Source organism: Dermochelys coriacea, chromosome 1, assembly GCF_009764565.3.
Source record: "Dermochelys coriacea isolate rDerCor1 chromosome 1, rDerCor1.pri.v4, whole genome shotgun sequence".
Lineage (NCBI taxonomy): Eukaryota > Metazoa > Chordata > Testudines > Dermochelyidae > Dermochelys > Dermochelys coriacea.
Window position 1 is genome coordinate 161895629 of NC_050068.2, and position 15382 is coordinate 161911010.

A 15382-nucleotide genomic window follows, 5' to 3' on the forward strand; every position below is an offset into this window, starting at 1 on the left:
TCCTCTGAACTCAAAGATAATATCCCTGCTCCAGGGCTTCTCAGAAATAGGACATAGGGCCGTAAATATCCAGCATAGAGCATCCGTCTCATAGCTGCAGCTGCTGTAATTCTAACAGAGACAAGGGTGGGTGAGGTAATATCTGTTGTTGAACCAACTTCTGTTATGGGTTATATGTTAAAACATAACTTGTCTTGTGTGCTAGTGTGTTAAAACCCTAGTGTAGATGTGCTTTCGTTAAAGTCCAGATCACATTCTCATAAGCAAATTAGGGAAATGTGACCTAATTAAATTACCATAGAGTGTATGGACAACAGATTGAAAAACTGGATTCAAAGTAGTTATCAATAGTTTGCTGTCACACTGGAAGGATATATCTAGTGGGTTCATTCAGGGATTTGTCCTGGGTCTGGTATTGGTCAATATTTGCATTAAAGTTCATAATGTAATGAGAATATGCTTACAAAACTGCAGAGGATACTAATCTTGGGGGAAGGGGTTGTTGCAAGCACTTTAGAGCATAGGGTTAAAATTCAGATCCAGTAGAACCCCATTTATCCGGCTGTCCGTTATCTGCTGTGGTTCAGCTCCCCAACTTCATATTTTGGGCATGAGTCTGAGAGCCAGGAACTCCTGAAGTCTGTTCCTGGCTTTAATGTTGTTTCTTAGTTTGAATTTGGTCAAGCTCTCGGATCCCTATAGCTGTAAAACTGAAAGAATACTTAACTAGCCCATATTGGGCTAGGTCAGGGGTCTCAAACATGCGGCCCGTGGGGTTATTTTCTGTGACCCCCCCCCAGCATTTACCTAGAGCGGCCCCCCCCCCCAGCATTTACCTCCAGCCTGGCCTGGCACGCACCAGGGGCAAGGGCAGGCTCCCCGCCTGCCCGTGCTGGTCTGGGAAGTAGCCAGGACCTGGGTGAGGGGGAGCACAGGGGTCTGTGTGTTGCCCTGGCCATGCCTCCAGGCACCGCCCCCAAAGCTCCCATTGGCCATGGTTCCCCGTTCCCAGCCAATGGGGGCTGCAGGGGGCGGTGCCTGGAGGTGCAGCTTGGGCAACACACAGACCCCTGTGTTGCCCCCCCAGGTTCCAGCCGCTTCCTGGAGTGGCGCGGGGACAGGGCAGGCAGGCGGGGAGCCTGCCATGCCCCCTGAACGCCCTGCTGCACTCCTTCTGCACCCCGACCCCCTGCCCTGAGCCCCCTGCCACACCCTGCACCTCTCCTGCACCTGGACCCCCTGCTGCACCCCGCACTCCTCCTGCACCCCAACCCCCTGTGCTGAGCCACCTGCCGCAGCGTGCACCCTGAGGGGGTGGAGTTAGGGTGGGGATTTCAGGGAAGGGGTTGGAATGGGGGCTGGGAAGAGGTGGGGCAGGGGCAGGGCCTCATGGAAGGGGTGGAGTGGGGGCGGGGCCTGGGCAGCAGGGCGGTGATCAGTGATGCAGCCTCAGGCCAATGTAGTAGTCCTCATGTGGCCCTCATGGTCATTTGGGTTTGAGACCCCTGGACTAGGTTTTGTGCGGCTCATTTAATGTTTCTTCAGCACCGTAAACAAATGCTAAATTTTATTTATAAATATCCTATTTCTTTCCCCGAACTCTGGTGATGTGGAAGAAGTATACCTGGCATCTTCAGTGCATCCACCTATTGTTAAACACAATACATTTTTCCTTTATTTGATTCTTGTTTTCTAACATTTCAGGGAAATGTATGTGTATTGAAGGGAAAGCTTCCTGGGACAAATGTAGGTAGTTTTGTGTTAGTCATATTAAGAAGAAATCTTTATGGTTTCAATGACATTTTTGAAATCTTTTATATTTCTAAATTAAATTAACTATCCTTGAAAGATGCTGACTTAATATCCATAAGGGTTAAAGACCTCTATAACCACAACAAACAAACAACAAAACAAATTTTCCTAAACTGCCCGAATTTTGATCTTGTGGTGGCTATCTCTAGTGGCAGTTGTTTCCATGTCATTTCAAAGTGTACTTATTTGCAGAGTCTGCAAGCAGTGGAGCCAAACAATGGCTTTTAGTGATGAAATGTGACATGGACACTCGTTCATTGGGAATTGGACTGAGATCAGTTCATTTCAGACACATTTTTAATATTTTAACTATTAAATGTTGATGATGAGTTTACAATAAGAGTAGTTAGCCTGAAATTTTGATGGAAAAATTGAATTGTTGCATTTTACAAAGTTATGTTGTTTAATAATTTATACAGAAGGCTACGATTTAGACAGAGAGGTCATGGAATCTGTGACTTCCAGCGACCTCCGTGACTTCAGCCTGTGGGAGCCGGGAGCTGCAGGGTCCCCGCGCTGCCTCTGGGGGCAGGGAGCTCCCAGCTGCCTCGAGTGCTGGGGGACCCCCCTGAACTCCTGGCTGCCATGGGAGGTGGGGGCCCCTGGAGCTGCTGGTAGTGGGGCAATCCCCGAGCTCCTGGCCATCGGGGGCAGCAGGGGAACCCCTGAGCTCCCAGCTTTCACAGGCCCCCACAGCTGTGGATAGCAGGGATATCCTATAGCTCCCTGCCCGGCAGGGGCACCTCCCAGCTGCTGTGGCCATGGGGGAACCCCCGAGTTCCTGGCCTTCACGGGCCCCTTGAGCTGCTGGTGGTGGGGGTACCCCGCAGCTCCCAGCTGACAAAGGAGGCAGGGGCATTCTACAGCTCCTGGCCCCCACAGGCAGTGTGGGACGCTTGGAGTTGCAGGTGGCAGGGGTATCCCGCAGCCCCCAGCTGCTGAAGGTGGCTCCTAGCCTCTGCGCAGCTGCCCCTCTTCAGGCAGTGTGGGGACATGTAACATCCCAATTGTGTCAGAGATATTTTTATTAAAAGTCATGGACAGGTCACAGCTTCCATGAATTTTTCTTTTTTGCCTGTGACCTGTCTGTGACTTCACAAAAAAAATATCCATGACAAAATCTTAGCCTTACTTATACAGTGCTAAAAGTGTGCTAGGCACTTTACAGACAAGTAGGAAGGCAAGATCCACGCGGTAAAGACCTTTAGTTTAATACATTACAGAGAAGATAGATGGAACAGGAATATAAGTTAAAGCCATTTAAGTGGTTTAATTTTAGTCTCTGTTTTTAATGCTACTCTTTTGTTTTGCTTTGTTTTGAATGTTGAGAGGTATTTTTTGTTGTTTTTTGTGCTTCTTTCCTTTCAGGTAGGTACTTGGGAGCTGTAGGCTTAACAGAAGTATATTGTAAGAAGGAGAGGGTGGAGGCATGGTGAACGACATCAGAGCGAGGCTCCTGGTATAGGTGGGCCATAATGGAAGAAGGCACAGACAAGTGGGTGAAGGATATGAAGGGAGCAGTTACTTAGGCAGGTAGTGCCTTCTTAGTTTAAAAGCATCTGTTAACTAACTTGTGCTTGCTAAGTGTTAAGAGGTTTAAAACTTGAAGTTAGGTGTGTCTAATTCATTCGGTGGAGAGGTCTGGATTTCCACTTTGAGCTGAGGTCTGTGGTTGGTCATCCTGTAAATTTAGGACTACATGCTACTCAATCCAAAGTGCTGCTCCAGCTCATGACAATGGGAGGATATCACAAAAACTGAGGAGTAGAATATGGCTTTTATGTAGTAACTAAACTTTTAAGCATTCATTTGTTCAGTATCTTATTGTCACTTTCAGCATCACTCAGTGGGAAAATATGCCCGCCTTTAGGACCAGCATTATTTCTGTCTTTTTCTCACTCTGTCTGCCTTTCTCTGTTTTGCCTCTCTAATGTTTTTGCCTCTGCAGTTTATTCCTGCAATAGCTTCAGTCCTGATCCTTTTCCTAAAACGATCAGTAATGGAAGAGTTGATACCCATATTTAAATTCCCTCTGTGGGCTTAAGGGTTCACCTCCCATTGACATAAATGGGAGAAGGGAGAGTTCACATTTCTGAGCCATAGTCTATATAAGCACTTACGTTGGCAAAAATTTTGTCGCACAGGGGTGTGAAAAAAACACCCCGAGCAACACAAATCTTGCTAGTATCAGAGCTTGTGTGCACAGTACTATGTTGGTAGGAGACTCTCTCCTGTCAGCGTAATGTGACTACATGGGTGCTCTTAAGCTGTATCTACATTGCACTTTCATTGGTAAAACTTTTGTCAGTCAAGGGTGTGAAAAAAGTTTTACTGATGAAAATCGCTGGGTTGGCTCAGTTGGCGGGAGACATAAGATGCACAGAGTAGACGTAGCCTTATAGCACCACAGCTGTATCAGTACAGCTGTGTCACTGTAAGCTCGTAAGTGTAGATTCAAAACCTTAGTTTGCAGATTCAAAACGATGGTAGTGCCTTGGTTTTAGCTCAGTTCAGTTTTGGAGGGTTTTCTTCGCAGCATAAGGGTTTGAATATTTTTTGTTTTTAAATGAAAGTTAGCTTCTGCAGAATCTGTCCATGCACTATATGTACAAAAATTCGTCTAGTAGGCTGGGTTAGGCTGGTGGAATGATTGTGTTTTATAATTGCATGCTTAGATATGTCCTGATGTTACAATTAGATAAAATTACCGTACACAATGTTAGGTTACAGAGTAGCAGCTGTGTTAGTGTGTATTTGCAAAAAGAAAAGGAGTACTTGTGGCACCTTAGAGACTAACAAATTTATTAGAGCATAAACTTTCGTGAGCTACTGCTCACTTCATCGGATGCATTTGGTTTTTTCCACCAAATGCATCCGATGAAGTGAGCTGTAGCTCACGAAAGCTTATGCTCTAATAAATTTGTTAGTCTCTAAGGTGCCACAAGTACTCCTTTTCTTTTTGCGAATGTTAGGTTAGAAATCACTTTTAAAAATTCAGAGAATTTATACAACAAAAACTAATCCAAAGAAAGATATTTAACACCCAAAGCAAAAAAATAAGGAAAAACCTTAATCAAGGAGGAAATGTAACATGCTAAGCACAATGGGAGGTTGCCTCAGTTACCTTACCTCACAGTAGCTAAGGTTTAGGTCTGTCTTTGAAGTTCTTTGCTTTTATGGGTTTGTCTTTATGACTTAAATTTGGGCCCATATTTAAATTATGTCAAAACAAGTTTTTATAAATTTAAAAGCTAATAGAAATGTTTTTGATAACTTTTTACTTACATTCAAAAGGCTTATTTTAAAACATTTCTATTTCTTGCTAGTTTTTTGTTATTTGTATTGTCTTGGGGCCTAGGATTCCTATTTCTCTTTTGCATTTTAAAATGATTTAAAATGTGAAGTGTCCCTTTAGCCATTAATGATGATTGTGTCTGCTTTGATATTGATCTATACAAATGTTTAAAATAGTTTGTGAAGTGGTTATATATCCTGTTTATGATACTGAATATTATCTGTGTGTGTAGAAAGGAATGTTTCTTAATCTCTCCTTTTTGGTAGCATTCAAATGGTTCTCTGTATGTGGATGATCACTTCAGGTACTGTGACTGGAGTTGTCACCAACCGTTTAAAAAGGAATGTAATTGAAGTGTTTATGAAGCATACTATTGATTAGGTAGAATTATAGAACTGGAAGGGACCTTGAGAGGTCATCTAGTCCAGTCCCCTGCACTCAAAGCGGGACTAAGTATTATCTAGACTATCCCTGAAAGGTGTTTGTCCAACCTGCTCTTAAAAATCCCCAATGATGGAGATTCCACCACCTTCCTAGGCAATTTATTCCAGTGCTTAACCACTCTGACAGTTGGGAAGTTTTTCCTAATGTCCAACCCAAACTTCCCTTTCTGCAATTTAAGCCCATTGCTTCTTTTCCTATCCTCAGAGGTTAAGAACAATTTTTCTCCCCCCTCCTTGTAACAACCTTTTACATACTTGAAAACTGTTACCATGTCAGTCTTTTCTCCAGACTAAACAAACCCAGTTTTTTCAATCTTCCCTCATAGGTAATGTTTTCTAGACTTTAATCATTTTTGTTGCCCTTCTCTGGACTCTCTCCAATGTATCCAGATCTTTTCTGAAACGTGGTGTCCGGAACTGGACACAATACTCCAGTTGAGGCCTAATCAGCGTGGAGTAGAGTGGAAGAATTACTGCTTGTGTCTTGCTTACAGTACTCCTGCTAATAACATTCCAGAATGTTTGCTTTTTTTGCAACAGCGTTACACTGTTGACTCATATTTAGCTTGTGATCCACTATGACCCCCGGATCCCTTTCCGCAGTACTCCTTTCTAGGCAGTCAGTTCCCATTTTGTATCTGTGCAACTGATTGTTCCTTCCTAAGTGCAGTACTTTGCATTTCTCCTTACTGAATTTCATCCTGTTTACTTCAGACCATTTCTCCAGTTTGTCCAGATCATTTTGAATTTTAATCCTATTTTTTGAAACACTTGCAACCCCTCCCAGCTTTGTATCATCCGCGAACTTTATAAGTGTACTCTTTTCAGTGGTGGATTAATGATTTTCTGGCCCCAGGCTCTGAAATAATTGCCGCCCCCACATGAACTTGTGAACGGCACTAACCGATACAACAAAGGTATCTATTTTGCATATTTTTGCTGTCATTTCATTTTTCCTTTCTTTTGTATAGTATTTTATTTAACTGAGAACTAATTAATTTCTTCCTTCAGGTCATATTATTAACGTTTAGGATTGTCGCGAGTATGTTTACTAAATGGCATCATGCCGTCATTGGTGGTTTCAATACGCGCTATGATTGGTAGAATCGCAGCGTCACTGATGCTTCAGTTTGGTGCGCAGTTACAATATGAACAAACGATGATCCAACAGCCAGTGGGCTTGTGCAAAATGCCGCGATTACAAAAATGCTGCTATTATAAATTTGCCGCCCCTGCAATTTGCCGCCTTAGGCCTAGGCCTTGTTGGCCTAGGCGATAATATGCCATTGTCTCTATACCACTATCTAAATCAGGGATCAGCAACCAGGGAAGCCCCCTGGTGGGCCGGGCCGGTTTGTTTACCTGCCACATCTGCAGGTTTGGCTGATCACAGCTCCAACTGGCTGCGGTTCGCCGCTGCAGGCCAATGGGGACTGCGGGAAGTGGCGTGGGCCGAGGGATGTGCTGGCCGCAGCTTCCCGCAACCCCCATTGGCATGGAGCGGCGGACTGCTGCCAGTGGGAGCTGTGATCGGCTGAACCTGCAGATGTGGCAGGTAAACAAATCGGCCCAGCCCTCCAGGGGGCTTCCCTTGGTGGGACCAAATGCCAAAGATTGCCGATCCCTTATCTAAATCATTGATGAGGATATTGAACAGAACCAGACCCAGAACCGATCCCTGTGGGACCCCGCTCGTTATGCCTTTCCAGCATGAAGTACTTTTCTCAGGAAGCAGAAAAGCTTTCCTCAAATTACATGGGTAAAGAGGAAATATTTTCAGTAAGCCATGAAAAGGCTGCCAAATATTGATTGAGTTGGTCCATAGAACAGTCTGTTTCTCTGCTCCCTTAGTTGTGAACAGATGCCATGGTTTTTGAAAGAGAAACTTAAGGCAACAGAATCTAAGGAAAGTTATATAGTTGGTTCAGTTTCCAAGAAGGTGTAGAGGTGGTGGGAGTTATGTCTGTTGATTCACAAAAGTCCTGAGTGGATTACTCTGGATTTACTTGCACCATACATTAAGCTTCTCTTAAACAATGTCATTTTTGTCCCCTCTTTGGTTTGGTTTTTGAAAACACAGATGCTCTTCTGTACTTAAATATTTAAGATGGCTGTGTTTATAAGCTTCTCGTTTTGCATTTATAATTTTAAGAGATTCAGAAATTTGGTCTCAGCCTTCCAGAGAAGTATTTTTCTTGTAAAAAATATTTTAAAAAGTTACTGGCCATTTTTGAGTTAAGAGTTCCAAAAGAGTTATGTCTTTTAATTAGCTTGTCAATTCTTCAGGACATGGGATTGTTTCTATCCATGTCTGTACGGTGGGACCTCAAACCTGGTTGAAAATTTGAGGGCTATAAGAATACAAATTAATATTTCTAAATGTACTCTTTAGAATGGATTCAAATATTACTTAACACTCTTAAAGAAAAAGCTCTTTGTAATCTAATCACTTGTTTTTTTTCTACATGATTTTTATGTGCTGGTGATGTGACCTATTGGTCTATATCCTCTCTCCAATAGTTACATCATAGGCAGCAGCAATACAGAGTTCTCCACGTAGTCCTGAACCTTATAGTTAGGGTAGTTCAGTCCTCCTACCTTTGACTCCTCTGAGGCTTTCCGTGATGGGCTTTGTCTACTGGGCTCTGAACTGTGATCAGTAGCTTCCTTAATACAAGATATCATAAGGTCATAAATGGCAGCTTCTTAAGATTACTTCTGACCTTTATCAAACCAAGTGCTTAAGATAATGAAAAGCTTTATAAGCCAATCCTTGTTGACTTTAAAGAGTAGTTGTTGTGACTCTGCAACTCGCTTTAGTAAAGCAGGCAGGCTTTGGTGATATAACCCATTATAGTCCCTTCAGTTAATTCTTCATTAGACAAGTAATTAAAAATGTTGAAATATTTTCATTTGCATGTAGATTGATTGTATACCCTTAAGGCCTGTGTCAAGGAAGTTCACACTTACTCTATTATGTGAAATTAATGAAGATTCACAGCTCCTTGTTTGACCTATTTGCTCCCAGTATGGTTTAGTGCCAAAAAAGGTCTGTGTAGTTTTGAAATATTAATGATAGATTCTGTAAATACAGCTGAAAAATAATGTTAATTCAACCACAAAGAAATTTTAAACACAGTTTTTGGTAGAATAATAACAAAGTGAGCTGTAGCTCACGAAAGCTTATGCTCTAATAAATTTGTTAGTCTCTAAGGTGCCACGGGTACTCCTTTTCTTTTTGCGAATACAGACTAACACGGCTGCTACTCTGAAACCAAATATTAGATGGTTTGCTTAAGTGTTCTGATCTTTCAAATCATTTTTCTATATTGCTTGCTGCTGGATGTAGTTACAATATTTATAAATATGCTCTCAATAAGTTGTAGGATTTTTAAATATTTTTTGCACCTGAAATCATGTGATGTAGAAAGAAGAGAGGATACAGCATAGTATTGACACATCATGAAAATGTTTGGCGATTTTTAAAGATGTGTTGATATAAAAAGAGCAAGCCATATTGTCCAGCTATGCTAGAAGGAGGACAGGGAGACTGGATGTGGTTTTAATTAGGCTTCAACTTTATTCTTAAAATATCTGGGAGAACCTGGCAGATATAATTGTACGGTGCTGGTAATTCCATGATGATTTCCCTATACTTTAGGTCTGCCGTTATACTTCTTTCTGTTCCATTCTGGTTCCAGTCATCCTGATGATGGGACCCTACCAACCTCTCATGATGGCTAAGAGCACCAAGAAGAGGGGAAGGGTTTGACTCTGCCTGGTTGAGGAACTGCCAACCACCCTTGACTACATATGAACTTGGCCACCTCCTTGTTAACATACATCCTACCCTTGTTGACCTGAGGGGCTTCAAGGCTCCCCACCAGACTCTGTGTTGCAACATGTCCGACCAAATAATTTGGACGCCTGGGAAAAGTTCTAGCCATCTTCCCCAAGTCCCTCTTGGCTTTGAGCATCAAGTCTACCCCTTTGCACATTCCCAAATTGTTGTCCCCAAGATGAACCACAGTCACATCCAGTGCCTGTTTGTGGGCCACCACAGAGTATAAAACAGGCATCAGCTGGTCCCATAGCATGCCCATCCTGCCAGCCAGCTCGGGATTGCTTTGTCACTGAGGCTCATCTGTGAACCTCCAGGCAACCCAGAAATCTGCCTATGTGCCCAGTAGACAATATTGTGCCCGCAGATCCACACCACCATCTACTTAGCCTGTCTGCATGTGTCTGAGAGGAAACATGAGAAAATTATACCTGATTCCCAACCTGTGGTGTCATGTCCATTAGAGTGCCAGTGCCCAATTGCTTGAACTGCCCCAGACCCAGCTGTGTTGCTGCCCTGATCCAGAATGAGTGAGAACCAAATTCATGAAGGACTGGAAGCCCCAGCCTCATCAGCCCCTGTCTGAAAATTGTAACAAACTGATATGTTATTAGGAGACTTGTGTCTCCATGAATAAAGAGGGGCCCTTCCTTAACTGGTCTTATTTCGTAAATGTCGTCACAGGGCAGATCCTGACTGCTCTGCCTTCTTGAAGCATAATGTATTTACCCCAACCTCCCTGGTCTGTCTTTGACAGCCTTAAGGCTCAATCCGTCAACTCCAGAGCCTTTCCTGAAGTATCCATCTGTAGCCCAGCCACTAGTTTGCTGATCCTAAAAGCCCCAAATATGCTATGAGGACTGCAGCCCTGAACAAGGCCACCTCTTGTCCACAATGACGTGCTCAAGAATTTGCTCCAAATCCCTAAGCATATTAACGGTGATGGGATGATGTGTATCACCTGTAAGGGCTATGCTTTGTGACTGACCCATTATACACCTCCAAACTAAAAACGCACTACAAGGATCAGGATAACCATGAGGCCTACTGACAACTGTAAGAACCAATAAGCAACTGGAGATGATGGCAGTCTCTGTGTTGCCAATGACACTGTATATTGAAACACCTGGTCTTCTGGAATCCGTCACATCATGGACAGGCCCACCCTCTTCCGAAATTGCACAAAAGTGTTAAAACTTCTCTCATGGTTCTTAAATGTTCATGATGCCACCAATCTCTGCACTATACTGAATGGCATCAAATATCAAGGTTCTGGAGTGCTAGCAGCGTCCGTTCAGTTCTATTGCATCATTAACTAAGCTGCCCTGTGGGTATGGCAGGGTATCAGTTGATACTCATTCGGGGCTTTCTTAGGGACCAAGCCCAGGGGAGACACCCACAAGTTCTTTATAGGTAAATGATTGAATGGCCCTGCTGTTCAGTTCTTGTGCAGTCTTTTTCTTTACAACATGACCTAACCCCACTAAGGATTTCAGATTTTTGGACATGACATGATTTCTTTCCCCTGTATAGGGGATTCTGAATCCTGAAGTAAACCCTTCCCAATAAATATGTCCTACCTGTCTTGTTAGGTTAATTCCAAAAGCGAACCCATAAAACCCCAAGCTTAACCAGAGATGGTGCTTTTGGTGAGCCCCCCCACTTGCAGCTTGCTCCCCACTTTCTGCACCTTGAACCCCAGACCCTGTTTCTGTACCTGGGGAGGGATATGATTTACCACCTCCTGCAGTCTGTTACCATACTACAGTCTTCCCCAACCACTGACAGCACACACATTGCTAATGTGACTTACAGCACACTTTGCAAGCATGTTTACATTTTCAGATACTCCAAAAACACCAACCTTTGTTCAATGCCCAGCAAATGTCATTACATGCATCCGGCTTCTGCCAGGATTGCTGAGGAATGAACAGACCGCTTTCAGTGTGAATACTTTAACCACAGCATATGATGCCATATATCCCATCTAATCTTACTTTGTGTTTCAGCCTTCTACCTAAACAGTTCATTGTAATTAAATCATTATATTGTATGCCTACATGATTATATCCATACATTTGAATAAAACTGGGATTCTGCCTCTGCAACAACACCTGCATAAATTAAAAAGGAAGCTTCCCAGTTTCCCCATGATCTAGCAAACCTTGACCTCTTGGTTTCACTAGCTGCCCTGCCTGCTTTTTGTCACTACCTCCCTATGTAGCAGGAAAATAATAGTTTGGCTTTAAAGATGTGTTGATACAAAAAGAACCTATATAAGTAGTGGGTTAACTGTTTAAATAGGCAAGTTACTGGAAAATTACTGTAATTGGTGAAATCTTAAAAGCTAAATACTTGCTAATGGAATATAAAGATACTTCAAATCAATTTCCAAAATATATTGATGCTTCTTTGTTTCCTGTTTCTTTTAGTCCCTTGATGACTTAAACAAATGGACTCTACTTCTCATATCTCCTTTTATTTATTCTGATAAAATACTTGACGCAGAACATATAGCATTTGTGACTGAAAGTGTTTCTGCCCAGGCAGATGATTTACAGACTATATCTAGTTCCTCAAAAAAGGTGAGTAGTTCTGTTCATTTTTTAAACAAAGTTGTTCTGACAAAGTGTGTTTAAACTATTTAATACATTTTGAAATTAAAAAAAGTTTTCTCACATGATATAGGTGGATATAGAAATAATGTGATAAGGAACAAAATACAACTTCCATCCAGATAATCATACCTATCCTTATTCATTGGATTTATAGCCTACCACTACTGTGTCTATGTCTGGAGCAGCACTGTATTATATTTCAGGATAAAAATCAGAGGCATTTTACTAAGACCTTTAGTTCTCAGCAATGCTCGTAAATAGGCTCATGGATGGTAATTGTAAAAGCAATAGTTTTAAAATAGGAAGAGAGAGAGTATGTAGCAAACAGCCTGATAAAGCTGGCCATCTGGTTATTATGGTCTGTTAAAGTTGTAAGGGAGCTAAACACTTCAATACTAAATTTTGGGAGAAATTTGTTCCCCTCCAGGTATGGTGAAGCCATGTAACATGAATGATAGCACCCCACTTGTACTTCATTGGTGGTGCCTTCTGGTCCATGTGCCCTCCGTCAGTCCTATTAGGAAGGAAGCATGGTGTTATGATTAAAGCACAGGACTAGGAATCCGGAGATTGAGGTTTTGTTCTGGACTGCCACAGACTTCCAGCATGACCTTGGGCAAGTCAGTTAAGGCTTGATTTTCAGATGAGCAGCTACAATGCTAGTTGTAGTAAATGAACTACAGTGCTTGGTAACTCTTAAAGACCCCTATTCATTAAGATACTTAAGCACGTGCCACACTTTGAGCCTGTGAGTAGTCCCATTGAAAATGCTGAATTTAGGCCAAAATCAGGCTCTTAATCTGTCCCTCAATTTATCTTTCTGTAAAATAGGGGTAATACTTCACTCAGTCAATTTTATTAGCGTGCATATGACATGTATTTTGTGAATACAAATAGAGAAACATACCCAATCTAAAACAACTGCAACACCCATATAATACATTAAATTGTCAATCACAACCTAATTAAAACACTCTCTTCTTCAGCACAATGCTAAAAGGACAAAAATTGCCACCAATTATTACCAAGGACTGAGAAAATACTAAAAACATTCTTTTTGAGATGGTGATAAAGATTATTTTTTGTGCAAAAGAGGTAAAATCCAGCCTGCTCCCAGAAGCTGGAAAATTCTACAATCAAAAAGATGAGGTAGATTTTCCAGCACTCCAGATTTACATGGCTAAAAACAAAGATGTGAAGGAACTTTTCCATATCTACGTTTTATTGAAACAATTTCTAGTGCTGAAATTTGGCCTCCGAACCAAACTTTGACCCCATAAAACATCTGCGATACTGCTTTAGTATTAAAAATTCTTAGCACTGGGGCTGTTCTGTTCCCACCATATGTGTGTGTAAAACAGAGCACACCTTGAGCAGAGCTAAGGGTCTTTTGTTTAAGCCTTTATGATAAGGGAACCAACAGCCTGAATGATGAAACTTTATTCTTAAATAAGTAAAAGCAAAGACTTGTTCTGCAAGGTGATTTTCTATCTTCAGCCCAATATGTGGAGGGATCATCCAAAAAATCATGACCTTGGCTGCTTTATAATTGAGAACCACATATTGAGAATTTAAAATAAGAAGAAAAATGAGGCCTCTTAGAGTTTGCAATAAACTAGCCTTGTCATTGGTATATAACAACACTGGGATACCCTTTATTTGCAGTGGAGAGAAATTATCTTCCATTAAAACGTACATCACATTGTTAATATATACATTTGAAAAGAAGAGGTGCTAGAAGGCATCCTTGACTTACTCCCTGAGAAGCAGGGAAAACATTAATATTTTCAGTGTTGACTTTAGTTCTTACCCTAACCATATTGCCTTCCTGTAGATTCTCCAAAATATACTGAAGTTTTAGATGGATACCCATCTATCACAGGTTTCAGAGTAGCAGCCGTGTTAGTCTGTATTCGCAAAAAGAAAAGCAGTACTTGTGGCACCTTAGAGACTAACAAATTTATTAGAGCATAAGCTTTCGTGAGCTACAGCTCACTTCATCAGATGCATTTGGTGGAAAAAACAGAGGAGAGATTTATATACACACACAGAGAACATGAAACAATGGGTTTATCATACACACTGTAAGGAGAGTGATCACTTAAGATAAGCCATCACCAGCAGCGGGGGGGGGGAAGGAGGAAAACCTTTCATGGTGACAAGCAAGGTAGGCTAATTCCAGCAGTTAACAAGAATATAAGAGGAACAGTGTGGGGTGGGGTGGGAGGGAGAAATACCATGGGGAAATAGTTTTACTTTGTGTAATGACTCATCCATTCCCAGTCTCTATTCAAGCCTCAGTTAATTGTATCCAGTTTGCAAATTAATTCCAATTCAGCAGTCTCTCGTTGGAGTCTGTTTTTGAAGCTTTTTTGTTGAAGGATAGCCACTCTTAGGTCTGTGATCGAGTGACCAGAGAGATTGAAGTGTTCTCCAACTGGTTTTTGAATGTTATAATTCTTGACGTCTGATTTGTGTCCATTCATTCTTTTATGTAGAGACTGTCCAGTTTGGCCAATGTACATGGCAGAGGGGCATTGCTGGCACATGATGGCATATATCACATTGGTAGATGCGCAGGTGAAGGAGCCTCTGATAGTGTGGCTGATGTGATTAGGCCCTATGATGGTATCCCCTGAATAGATATGTGGACAGAGTTGGCAACGGGCTTTGTTGCAAGGATAGGTTCCTGGGTTAGTGGTTCTGTTGTGTGGTGTGTGGTTGCTGGTGAGTATTTGCTTCAGATTGGGGGGCTGTCTGTAAGCAAGGACTGGCCTGTCTCCCAAGATCTGTGAGAGTGATGGGTCGTCCTTCAGGATAGGTTGTAGATGTTTGATGATGCGTTGGAGAGGTTTTAGTTGGGGGCTGAAGGTGATGGCTAGTGGCGTTCTGTTATTTTCTTTGTTGGGCCTGTCCTGTAGTAGGTGACTTCTGGGTACTCTTCTGGCTCTGTCAGTCTGTTTCTTCACTTCAGCAGGTGGGTATTGTAGTTGTAGGAATGCATGATAGAGATCTTGTAGGTGTTTGTCTCTGTCTGAGGGGTTGGAGCAAATGCGGTTATATCGTAGAGCTTGGCTGTAGACAATGGATCGAGTGGTATGATCTGGATGAAAGCCAGAGGCATGTAGGTAGGAATAGCGGTCAGTAGGTTTCCGATATAGGGTGGTATTTATGTGACCATCGCTTATTAGCACCGTAGTGTCCAGGAAGTGGATCTCTTGTGTGGACTGGTCCAGGCTGAGGTTGATGGTGGGATGGAAATTGTTGAAATCATGGTGGAATTCCTCAAGAGCTTCTTTTCCATGGGTCCAGATGATGAAGATGTCATCAATGTAGCGCAAGTAGAGTAGGGGCATTAGGGGACGAGAGCTGA

The 15382-nt window shown here is 42.3% G+C and overlaps 1 protein-coding gene across 4 annotated transcripts in view; it reads left to right on the plus strand.

Moving 5' to 3' along the window:
* The window catches only part of HLCS (holocarboxylase synthetase), a 216200-nt gene that overhangs the window by 692 nt on the left and 200126 nt on the right, over positions 1 to 15382 (plus strand). The window contains exons 2-3 of one of the 4 annotated variants that reach the window (XM_043507565.1): positions 3181 to 3345; positions 11824 to 11976. The exons of 1 other annotated variant lie outside the window; for it this stretch is intronic. Coding sequence is in view for 1 of the 3 variants with exons in the window: in XM_038412352.2 (XP_038268280.1) it covers positions 11824 to 11976 (153 nt within the window). In the remaining 2 variants the exon portion in view is untranslated. Of the gene's footprint in view, positions 1 to 3180; positions 3346 to 8473; positions 8600 to 11823; positions 11977 to 15382 lie in introns of all 4 variants that reach the window. 2 more of the 4 variants (XM_043507562.1, XM_038412352.2) reach the window with 2 other exon arrangements.